Source organism: Bacillus rossius (genome assembly GCF_032445375.1).
Source record: "Bacillus rossius redtenbacheri isolate Brsri chromosome 9 unlocalized genomic scaffold, Brsri_v3 Brsri_v3_scf9_2, whole genome shotgun sequence".
NCBI lineage: Eukaryota > Metazoa > Arthropoda > Insecta > Phasmatodea > Bacillidae > Bacillus > Bacillus rossius.
Genome location: NW_026962013.1, coordinates 30,665,467 through 30,678,212, shown reverse-complemented (window position 1 = coordinate 30,678,212; position 12,746 = coordinate 30,665,467). Strand labels below are relative to the sequence as shown.

Here is a 12,746-nt window from a genome sequence, read left to right as displayed (position 1 = left end):
TCGTCGAGTTTCCCTGTGCAGCCAGCACTAGCAGCATTAAAGTCTCTTCTTCTGGCGGTACCACGTCTGTTGAAGTCTCCTCCAGTGTTGACATCGACGTTGCCAACGGAATCTGCTCCACCATCGTCGACGCTGACGTCATGGTTCCCGCAGTCGATGATACAACCTCCATCGAGTTCGTCGTTAAAGTCGGTAAAGATGCCATCGAGTTCGCAAGAACAGATAATTACGTGATTAATGCACCAGATGAAACAAACTAGGTGATCCTTACACCGACGACGTCAGTAACAAACTGAGCGTCCTGTTGTCTAGGACTCGCTTATATACATGCACCGTATGGAATAATACGCTAGTCAAATCAAGAACCATTTACAATAATACTAGAGTCAAAACAACATTAAAAATAGAAGAACCATCAACGAAAAGACAGCACATTTGGAAGCACCGGCAACGAAAAGGCAGCACATTTGGAAGCACCGACAAAGAAAAGGCAGCACCGCCAACGAAAAGGAAGCACATTTGGAAGCACCGACAAAGAAAAGGCAGCACATTTGGAAGCACCGACAACGAAAAGGCAGCACATTTGAAGCACCGACAACGAAACGGCAGCACATTTGGAAGCACCGACAACGAAAAGGCAGCACATTTGGAAGCACCGACAACGAAAAGGCAGCACATTTGGAAGCACCGACAACGATAAGGCAGCACATTTGGAAGCAGCGACAACGAAAAGGCAGCACATTTTAAACGCACCGACAACGAAAAGGCAGCACATTTGGAAGCACCGACAACGAAAAGGCAGCACATTTGGAAGCACCGACTACGAAAAGGCAGCACATTTGGAAGCACCGACAAAGAAAAGGCAGCACATTTGGAAGCACCGACAACGAAAAGGCAGCACATTTGGCAGCACCGACTACGAAAAGGCAGCACATTTGGAAGCACCGACAACGAAACGGCACCACATTTGGAAGCACCGACAACGAAAAGGCAGCACATTTGGAAGCACCGACAACGAAAAGGCAGCACATTTGGAAGCACCGACAACGAAAAGGCAGCACATTTGGAAGCACCGACACGAAAAGGCAGTACATTTGGAAGCACCGACAACGAAAAGGCAGCACATTTGGCAGCACCGACTACGAAAAGGCAGCACATTTGGAAGCACCGACAACGAAAAGGCAGCACATTTGGAAGCACCGACAACGAAAAGGCAGCACATTTGGAAGCACCGACAACGAAAAGGCAGCACATTTGGAAGCACCGACAACGAAAAGGCAGCACATTTGGCAGCACCGACTACGAAAAGGCAGCACATTTGGCAGCACCGACAACGAAAAGGCAGCACATTTGGAAGCACCGACAACGAAAAGGCAGCACATTTGGAAGCACCGACAACGAAAAGGCAGCACATTTGGAAGCACCGACAACGAAAAGGCAGCACATTTGGAAGCACCATCATCGAAAAGGCAGCACATTTGGAAGCTCCATCAACAAAAAAAGGCTAAAAGGAAGCACAAGTTACGAGATCTAAGTCTTAGTTAGAAATCAGAATACAAAAATAAAAACATTAAATTCTTATAATTTAAATTATTTATTTTATTGCTTTACATTATACAAATGCAAGTAAAAAAAGCCATTATTGTATGTAGCCAGCATTCCTCAGTTCCTTGAGTATGAAGGATATTTCTTTGATGCACGAATAGTTTCCTGCACAAAGCGAACCATGTAGAAGTCTTAGCCGGTTAACCAATATGTTTGGATCTTTCCATGAAGTGTAATCATTCTCTTCTACCACCATTTCCTTGCACCTTTATAATAAATATTATGATCTCTGGTGTCTCCCGTTTTACCACCAACCTCAGGGTAACTTTCATGTTTGAAATGGTGATCATCACAAGCTTGATCAGATTTATTTAATATATCACGTCGTTTCCATCGTTTCGGTCTCAGGACACCGCCACATTCTTCGATCTTGGCAGCTTTAGGTGCTTCATCATAGTCTATGTCTTTGTCAACAGCCTCAGAGTCACTGTAACAATCACCGTAGAAGGAATCGTCTTCACCCAATTTACCGTAATAATTCGATGTTGATGATGTTGAAGTGTCTTCATCGTCTTCATGCTTCCTTTTTAGGAGTCCATCATTTTTACAAAGTAGGAAAGATCTACTTGAATTCGGCTGGAATATATTCTCACTTTTCACGTTAAGGATTCTTCCATTGTCTTCATTCTTCCGTAAATCATCAACCTTCTTCAATTTAAGTTCTTTGTCGAGATCGGAAGAGCCAAGAAAATTATTGTCGTAATGCAGATCACTCTTCCTTAGGCTAGTAGATTCATCGTTGTCCTCCAGCTTGTACGCAGGCTTGGCGCTACAAGTTCTGCCATGTCTTTTTAGGCTCTCTCTCCGCGTAAACGACTTGCTACATCGAACACAACTTATCATATTGCGCAGTGGATTTTTAACACAGTCATTCTTCGCGTGTTGTCTTTTATTCTTTCTCAAGATAAACTCTTTACTGCAAAACTTACACCTATGTTCTTTCGATACAGCGTCAGATCCCAAATCGTAATTCATATTAGTTACTGAGACTAATGACAGATACCAATTGAGTGTTTTAAATTAGATTCAATACTTAAATAGAAATTTTTTCATATTTTATCAGCGAGAATTAATATATCTCATGCAAAAGTACTTTATGCATATAGTTCTGCTTTTCAACAACAGATGTCGCCACATGTTGCTTGCAGGTAAATAATATTTTGTTCTTTTATGCGGGATGCGGGATGCTCACTAACGATCGCAAAAGAAGGATGGCTTCGCTAGACTCCAAGGAAAAGTAAGTTCGTCTTGCATGTTGGTGCTCCACAGATGTCTCATGGCGTAATATTAATTTGACTGAGTAATGATATTTGTTAATTCCACCTGATAAAAATATTGCAAGTTTTGATTTAGTAGCAGAAATTATCGAATTAAATGTAACTCCAAATAAAATGACATGTCTCATTAGACCAAAAAAAATCCATGCAGAGAGCGGTTTCTCAGAATAGTCAGAAACACTTGAAGAAACCACAGGAATGATTGCAATAACACGGGAAAAACCATCAAAATATTGTCAAGAATAATCAGGAGCACACTGAGAAAACCACCATAATATTAACAATAATAATCGGAAGCACACGGAGAAAACCATCATAATATTGACCAGATTAATCGGAAGCACACAGAGAAAACCACCACATGTTTTCTTTGATATCATAAAATTACAAGAAAAAATATTTAAAAATAAAAATAAATTAATAAAAAAATAAAAAAATAAAAAAAAAATGCATAAATTTCTGGCTTGTACAAGAAATCTATCTTTGCTCAACAATGATAAGTTTACAAGCTAGCAGATACTGTTTATTCATTTTTTTTTTATTTTTTTATTTTTTTATTAATTTATTTTTATTTTTAAATATTTTTTCTTGTAATTTTATGATATCAAAGAAAACATGTGGTGGTTTTCTCTGTGTGCTTCCGATTAATCTGGTCAATATTATGATGGTTTTCTCCGTGTGCTTCCGATTATTATTGTTAATATTATGGTGGTTTTCTCAGTGTGCTCCTGATTATTCTTGACAATATTTTGATGGTTTTTCCCGTGTTATTGCAATCATTCCTGTGGTTTCTTCAAGTGTTTCTGACTATTCTGAGAAACCGCTCTCTGCATGGATTTTTTTTGGTCTAATGAGACATGTCATTTTATTTGGAGTTACATTTAATTCGATAATTTCTGCTACTAAATCAAAACTTGCAATATTTTTATCAGGTGGAATTAACAAATATCATTACTCAGTCAAATTAATATTACGCCATGAGACATCTGTGGAGCACCAACATGCAAGACGAACTTACTTTTCCTTGGAGTCTAGCGAAGCCATCCTTCTTTTGCGATCGTTAGTGAGCATCCCGCATCCCGCATAAAAGAACTAAATATTATTTACCTGCAAGCAACATGTGGCGACATCTGTTGTTGAAAAGCAGAACTATATGCATAAAGTACTTTTGCATGAGATATATTAATTCTCGCTGATGAAATATGAAAAAATTTCTATTTAAGTATTGAATCTAATTTAAAACACTCAATTGGTATCTGTCATTAGTCTCAGTAACTAATATGAATTACGATTTGGGATCTGACGCTGTATCGAAAGAACATAGGTGTAAGTTTTGCAGTAAAGAGTTTATCTTGAGAAAGAATAAAAGACAACACGAGAAGAATGACTGTGTTAAAAATCCACTGCGCAATATGATAAGTTGTGTTCGATGTAGCAAGTCGTTTACGCGGAGAGAGAGCCTAAAAAGACATGGCAGAACTTGTAGCGCCAAGCCTGCGTACAAGCTGGAGGACAACGATGAATCTACTAGCCTAAGGAAGAGTGATCTGCATTACGACAATAATTTTCTTGGCTCTTCCGATCTCGACAAAGAACTTAAATTGAAGAAGGTTGATGATTTACGGAAGAATGAAGACAATGGAAGAATCCTTAACGTGAAAAGTGAGAATATATTCCAGCCGAATTCAAGTAGATCTTTCCTAATTTGTAAAAATGATGGACTCCTAAAAAGGAAGCATGAAGACGATGAAGACACTTCAACATCATCAACATCGAATTATTACGGTAAATTGGGTGAAGACGATTCCTTCTACGGTGATTGTTACAGTGACTCTGAGGCTGTTGACAAAGACATAGACTATGATGAAGCACCTAAAGCTGCCAAGATCGAAGAATGTGGCGGTGTCCTGAGACCGAAACGATGGAAACGACGTGATATATTAAATAAATCTGATCAAGCTTGTGATGATCACCATTTCAAACATGAAAGTTACCCTGAGGTTGGTGGTAAAACGGGAGACACCAGAGATCATAATATTTATTATAAAGGTGCAAGGAAGATGGTGGTAGAAGAGAATGATTACACTTCATGGAAAGATCCAAACATATTGGTTAACCGGCTAAGACTTCTACATGGTTCGCTTTGTGCAGGAAACTATTCGTGCATCAAAGAAATATCCTTCATACTCAAGGAACTGAGGAATGCTGGCTACATACAATAATGGCTTTTTTTACTTGCATTTGTATAATGTAAAGCAATAAAATAAATAATTTAAATTATAAGAATTTAATGTTTTTATTTTTGTATTCTGATTTCTAACTAAGACTTAGATCTCGTAACTTGTGCTTCCTTTTAGCCTTTTTTTGTTGATGGAGCTTCCAAATGTGCTGCCTTTTCGATGATGGTGCTTCCAAATGTGCTGCCTTTTCGTTGTCGGTGCTTCCAAATGTGCTGCCTTTTCGTTGTCGGTGCTTCCAATTGTGCTGCCTTTTCGTTGTCGGTGCTTCCAAATGTGCTGCCTTTTCGTTGTCGGTGCTGCCAAATGTGCTGCCTTTTCGTAGTCGGTGCTGCCAAATGTGCTGCCTTTTCGTTGTCGGTGCTTCCAAATGTGCTGCCTTTTCGTTGTCGGTGCTTCCGAATGTGCTACCTTTTCGTTGTCGGTGCTTCCAAATGTGCTGCCTTTTCGTTGTCGGTGCTTCCAAATGTGCTGCCTTTTCGTAGTCGGTGCTGCCAAATGTGCTGCCTTTTCGTTGTCGGTGCTTCCAAATGTGCTGCCTTTTCGTGTCGGTGCTTCCAAATGTGCTGCCTTTTCGTTGTCGGTGCTTCCAAATGTGCTGCCTTTTCGTTGTCGGTGCTTCCAAATGTGCTGCCTTTTCGTTGTCGGTGCTTCCAAATGTGCTGCCGTTTCGTTGTCGGTGCTTCCAAATGTGCTGCCTTTTTGTAGTCGGTGCTGCCAAATATGCTGCCTTTTCGTTGTCGGTGCTTCCAAATGTGCTGCCTTTTCGTTGTCGGTGCTTCCAAATGTGCTGCCTTTTCGTAGTCGGTGCTTCCAAATGTGCTGCCTTTTCGTTGTCGGTGCTTCCAAATGTGCTGCCTTTTCGTTGTCGGTGCGTCCAAAATGTGCTGCCTTTTCGTTGTCGGTGCTTCCAAATGTGCTGCCTTTTCGTTGTCGGTGCTTCCAAATGTGCTGCCGTTTCGTTGTCGGTGCTTCCAAATGTGCTGCCTTTTCGTTGTCGGTGCTTCCAAATGTGCTGCCTTTTCTTTGTCGGTGCTTCCAAATGTGCTTCCTTTTTGTTGGCGGTGCTGCCTTTTCTTTGTCGGTGCTTCTAAATGTGCTGCCTTTTCGTTGCCGGTGCTTCCAAATGTGCTGTCTTTTCGTTGATGGTTCTTCTATTTTTAATGTTGTTTTGACTCTAGTATTATTGTAAATGGTTCTTGATTTGACTAGCGTATTATTCCATACGGTGCATGTATATAAGCGAGTCCTAGACAACAGGACGCTCAGTTTGTTACTGACGTCGTCGGTGTAAGGATCACCTAGTTTGTTTCATCTGGTGCATTAATCACGTAATTACCTGTTCTTGCGAACTCGATGGCATCTTTACCGACTTTAACGACGAACTCGATGGAGGTTGTATCATCGACTGCGGGAACCATGACGTCAGCGTCGACGATGGTGGAGCAGATTCCGTTGGCAACGTCGATGTCAACACTGGAGGAGACTTCAACAGACGTGGTACCGCCAGAAGAAGAGACTTTAATGCTGCTAGTGCTGGCTGCACAGGGAAACTCGACGAACGCTGGTTCGTCATCAATGGAGACTTCAATGGATGCCGAATCGACAACAACTAACGAACATCGGTGCTGTTACTGCGACAAGATTTTCTCAAACAACAGCAATGCTCGACGACATGAGAATAGAGAATGTGCCAAGAACCTATATCGTAAAATGTTTGATTGTGAGAAATGTCATAAGCAGTTTGCCAGAAAAGATAATATGAAAACGCACATGAAGGCATGCAAAGGTCCTTCTGTTCGGTAGAAAGTAAAGGTTTAAGCGCAACAACGATGTATTGATGTTCATAAGAGTATGCCTGGAGATGGTGCAACTGCGGCAACGTCAGTATCTGGATCGGGTCTGAAAGGTTCGTCTTCATCACCACGGTATCCTTGCAGCTACTGTGATACGTCGTTCGCATTTGCTCATGATGCACGAAGACATGAGCGGAGCAAATGCACGAAGAATCCATCTCGCATGAAGTTTCGATGTGATGAGTGTCATGAATGGTTTACTCGAATTGATAATTTGCGACGGCATGCGAAAAACTGTAAAGGTGAAGTCCGTGTGCCTACTGCTGAACTACCTGCAGAAATTTCGACTCCTCGGTTTAGGTTGAAGGCTCGTGAGCGTACAAGCAAGAAAACCGATGTGCAGCAACCGATTGGTATGACGTCTGAACAGGAAAATAAACCTAAGACTGTGTTCGGCGCATTACAAGTGAACGATAATGGCTTCTACTTGGCGCAGTCTGCATTTCGTGGAACATTGAAGGACTACTATTATTTAAATACGTTAGGTGAGTCGAAAGACATTTGTAATTTTCTTGATGATATCAGAGGGTACATAATCAATCAGCTTACTGATGATGTAGCAACAAACGGACCTTTGAAATATAACTTGTGGTTGGACTGTATATATGGAAAGCCATATCCGTTCGATGACAAAGTGAAGAAGTGTGCATTCAAGACATCGGCTGCAGTAATTTACAGTTCTAACGATGTGAAGCAAACTGTTAAAAACGGTATCCAGAAACTCTGTCAAGAAGAGGTGGACTATGTCTGTAAAGGTTCTGGCTGGACTCTGTCTAGTATAAACCGATTGGAGCTAAGAATTAGTCATTTCACACCGCTGCGGAACTAAATGATTATAAGATTGCTGGCTTTCGCAAATGATCCTGTAGTAGAATAGAAATTATGTAATAAATATTATGTTTGTAAAAGAACTTGTGGTGTTTAATTCCTCGAACCTGTTACTATTATGTTAAATTGATGTTATATTTAATTTTTTTTTGCATCGTCCTAGATCGTACCAAGGACCTTAGTCGACCTAATCGATCAGTATATAGATTACAAATTTATTTAATGAATTTTGGAATTTTTCCCGAATTTCTAGCTAAATAATTATGGATTTTCAAGATGTCGGCCAAATGACAATATGTCGGGTGTCACAGCAATAATAAATTATTACTGCACTCTAGCGGATAAGAATTAAACTAACATGGCGTCAGCGCACTCTCGCCGACGATACACTTATGATGGCTTCCAGCAGACGAGGACAAGATGGCGGACATGACGTCATACTACCTGACGATATATATATATATGCTTTTAAAAAAAAAGTGGAGGGAGTCAGTATGCCTGCAGCCACCGCGGGGGAAGGATCGGTCGTCATTTTTTTTTTTTTGCACTCGTCGGGTTCGAACCGAGGACTCCGAGCTCCGTGTCGTAAATGTATGATTTTTATTAATAATTTATTAAAAAAATTTTATTTAAATTTTTTTATAAATTTTAAATTTTTTTCATTAAAATCGGATAATAAATTTAAAGATGGCGGCCGTAACGGAAATTGCAACGGTGACGTCATAATTCAAAATGGCGGATAACACAATGCCGGAATGTTCGAGAAAACGAAATGATGTCATCCAAGATGGTGGATCCAAGATGGCCGTCGGGGTCAAGGTCAAAGGTCAAGGTCACATCCTGATAGAGGCTTAACTGAGGCTTGAGTTAAGGATGCTTAAGCCTCTATCAGGACATTTCTAGCCGCTGGGATTTTTAAGGACTAAAACGGGAAATTTTCCCTCGAAACGGGAATTTTTCCCTCGAAAACGGGAATTTTTTTCTTAAAACGGGAAATTTTGAGTCATTTTGAGTCATTTTTGAGGAATTTTAAGGAATTTTTGCCGCCGTGACGTCACAAATCCAAGATGGCGGACAGACAATCACAATCCACACCCAGAACCCAGTGCCAGTATGCCCATTTACATACTACTACGAATAGATTTGCTAATAAAACAGTTGGTAGGCCAGTACATTACTTGTCTGAATAGAAAAATAACTATAATTTTAAAAGGGTGTTGTTTCCCGAGATATAAGAATTTTTGACAAGTTTATTAAATCCTCATCCTGTAAAATATTATTAGATCCCGTGACATTTTTTTTTTTGCTACGCTATCATAAATATTCCTACTATTGTAAACAATTAAAAATAAAATCAAACATGCTTTTAAGGGGGAACAAATATTTGGAAGAATTTAATCGCAAGCAATTTTTAACCGGGTAAATTTGACTAGTCATACTGTAAAAAAATACTTTGCTAACTTAGAAATTTATTTTAAATATTGCTTATCAAAGCAAATATTTTATTAAGCTAGAAAATATATATTTTCTTTTACAGTATGAATATTCATAGGTATCCGATTAACAATTGTTGCAGCATACAAAATGCAAACAATTTTTTTCCCCAAAGTATAGTTTGTTTGATTTTATTTTGAATAGTTATCAACAGTTGTGTTGTTTATGAATGCGTAGCAAATTTTTTTAAGTTACAGTATCAAATAATTTGGTACTGGGTGAGGATATAAAATATTTTCAAATTATTTCGACATTTTTATATTTGAATTTTTATTTTATAATATTAATTTACTGGACTATCAACAATTCTCGACTTGAGGTTGTGTCATGGAACATTTTGTATGAAATACGTTTTAGGAAACAATATTCAATACTAGCTCACAATTTGAAATTTGTTTGATGTTTTATACAAGCATAAAATTTTTGAACCATGGAAAATAAAATTGAATATTCAACAATTTATCATTATTTATTTTATTTTGTTTAATGTACCTATTTAATTCTGAAAAGTTACTCTGCGAACGGCTTGAATACAACTTTAACTCTTGGAGGTACTGGGACAACACAAAGCAATAATCTGAGCACAGTATTACTGCGGAACATTTTTTTGTAGCGATACAGTTGATTTCATGTAAAAGTACAAACTTTACAAATATAAGTAATTTTACAAAATTATTTCAGTTCCGTTTGAAAATTTTTTTACAGTGTACACAAACACACAAAGAAAACAAGGCAAAATCAGTCGATGCCAAAACGTTTAATGTAGCCTTTACACAAAGAAAAATTAGTGGAAGGAAGTAGTCAGAACAATATCACGGCAGAGACTAACACAGGGGGCTAACAACGACGATACATTTGCAATAAGAACAGTAAATACAAACAACAACCTTAGACAACACAACAACATATTAATTCCTTCCACGGGATTCTGTGTTTTGCATAAACATTTAACGTTTGACATAGGCTGATTTTGGCTTGTTTCAGCGTGTCTGTGTACTCATTATTGAAGTTTTAACATCTTAGCTCTTGGTATACGGCATTTTCGTGAATGGAACGGAAATATGTTACCGCAGTGCTGCCATCTGTGGGGGATTGCGCGAACCAAAATTTACAAAGCCAAGAGGAAACTTTGGAGTATTAACGGTTTGGTGAATTTTAATGAGATGGGCAGTATTTTATGAAATTTTGTTGTTTGCAAATTTAAGGTCCAAAGCTTGGGTTTAGTATTTTTTCAAGTCTTTTCAGTTGTTATCGGAGCCGTTTCATTATACAGTTTAACATTTCGTTTTGCACATCGGGTGAATTCGATAGTCGACGTAGCGGCTGGATCTACGCCGATGGGTGTACGAAGCACCATTTAAGAGTCGCAATAACACAAAGCCAGTGTATTTAGGAATAGAAATGATTGAAGGAAACGATTCCAGATCGTGACTTGCTGTGTTCGCAGGAACTGTTCGAGGACAAGAAGGGAGCCCGCGAGTTGAAAGGCCCTTTGAAGGTCGTCCACCAGTACATCGACATGCCGAATGCCACGGCTTCCGTGTACGACGAGAAGACCAGAAAACATAAAACGGTAATACACGTCACTTTATACGAGCTGATGAATATTATTTGATTGCAAGCAAATTTAATTTAAAATAAAAAAATTTTGTGGACATACAACATTGCTGGTTCACACTGTATGCCACAGACCACAGAGAAATCTCGAAAACGAAAAAAAGATGAATACACAAACACACATAAAACGAGATAAAATTAGCCTATGTCAAATGTTTACATAGACAGCACAGAGAAATCCATTAAAGGAATTAATAAAAAATATCACAGCACAGACGAACCGGATGATTCTGGAAAACACAAGGACGACAACATAAACGAACACAGAAGGGTTCTGAAGACAAACCAGATGCGACGTTTCGGGAACTGAAATCTGCTCCTGTCATGAGGCACACACAGTCTTGTTTTCTGCTTGTTAATTTATTCACTTTTTTTAGATTTCTATATGACATGAATAGTAAATCACCAATGGCATAAAATGTCCACATTATTGTTTTGAATCATTGTTTCATAATGCAAGAATCATTCAATGGACGAACAAACAAATTTACAGTACGATTCTGTTTTATTTCCTCTGTCGTGAGCAATACCAACTGGATATTAAATTTACAAAGTTTTTTAAGAGAAAGTTCAATTGAGTAAATGCTTTCAGCAGTTACAAAACAAACGCCAAACGTATTTTCAGAACTCAATTTTCTGGACTAAAACTTTTCATTAAACATTTACCAAATATTTTATTAGGAATCTTGGTTTTCAGACAGTTTCGTACAAATGTTTTCATTCCACAGAATAAAACTTTTTTTTTAGAAAATGTCAACGCCTGTAGTGGTAATTGACATTATATTTTATTGAAGCTAAGATTGCTTTACGAAACAGCGGATGCCAATCTGCCAGGGAAGGTACTGTGATGCAGTGTTTGCATGCCTAATATATTCTTGTAAATCCCTCATTAAAATTATTCTTTATGTTTAATTTTGACAGAGTTAAATTCATTTTAGTAAAAAATATAGCATTTCCTTAAACAACTAGAAACCGCATAAAAAGTTGACATCACAAGTAGTATATAATAGTTAATTCTGGTGCAATGAATGTTATTCTTTTGGGATTTCGATTTTGCGATAGATTCTTGTGGTGGCTTGTCAATCATTAGGATTCGTCCATGTTAGGAGGTTTTCGTATCTGGATTCTTAATATCGGGATCTCATCGACAATCTTCGGGCACTTTCGTATTTTGATTTTATCCGCAATCCAGCACAGGGGTTCGCAGTTATTATAGTGTCGCCTGCTGGGTACACTTCCGTCGTGGATAGTCATATTTTTATATTTTTTAATCGGTATTATATTTTTTAATTGGTATTATAATGTAAAAATCGTTTTATGTTAGCTCTTATAGTAGTTCCTTAAAATATTTAAAGAAGTTAAAATCATTTCGGAGGCGGGTGGATTCCATCCAACTACCTTTTAGATTAGTAGCTCAGTGCTCTGACCTCTCAGCTACTGTGTCAATAATGTCTGCAGAAATATTGTAAGTGTGTAATATAGTAATTTCAAACTTTAACCACTCGAATTATGGATTGGAAAACATACGCCTTTGTACTCACCACCATCGAGACATTTCCAGACCGAGAATTAAATAAGGTATATATATATAAAAAAACACACATAATGTGTTGTATATATTGTTTTAATTTGCTGGAATTATAGCATCACTTACTACAGGACGTTATCAAAAAATTATTTTAAATTTAACCCGCAAGAGTGCGGTATCACCATACAGTCAACTGTCGTGACATCCGCCATCTTGTCGGTTGTCCTGGCCGTTATCCTAAATTCTGTTATTTTTTAGCTAAAAATTCAGGAAAATTTCTAAACAAAAAAATGAAAAATTCGCT

General features: G+C 38.3%; 1 protein-coding gene across 3 annotated transcripts in view; it reads left to right on the top strand.

The window, feature by feature from the left end:
- Window positions 1-12,746, top strand: part of LOC134542928 (neutral ceramidase) — a 179,120-nt gene that overhangs the window by 124,716 nt on the left and 41,658 nt on the right. For 2 of the 3 annotated variants that reach the window (XM_063387525.1, XM_063387524.1), the window contains exon 8: window positions 10,745-10,870. The exons of the other annotated variant lie outside the window; for it this stretch is intronic. In XM_063387525.1, the coding sequence (XP_063243595.1) occupies window positions 10,745-10,870 (126 nt within the window). The remainder of the gene's footprint in view (window positions 1-10,744; window positions 10,871-12,746) is intronic. 3 annotated transcript variants of the gene reach the window in all.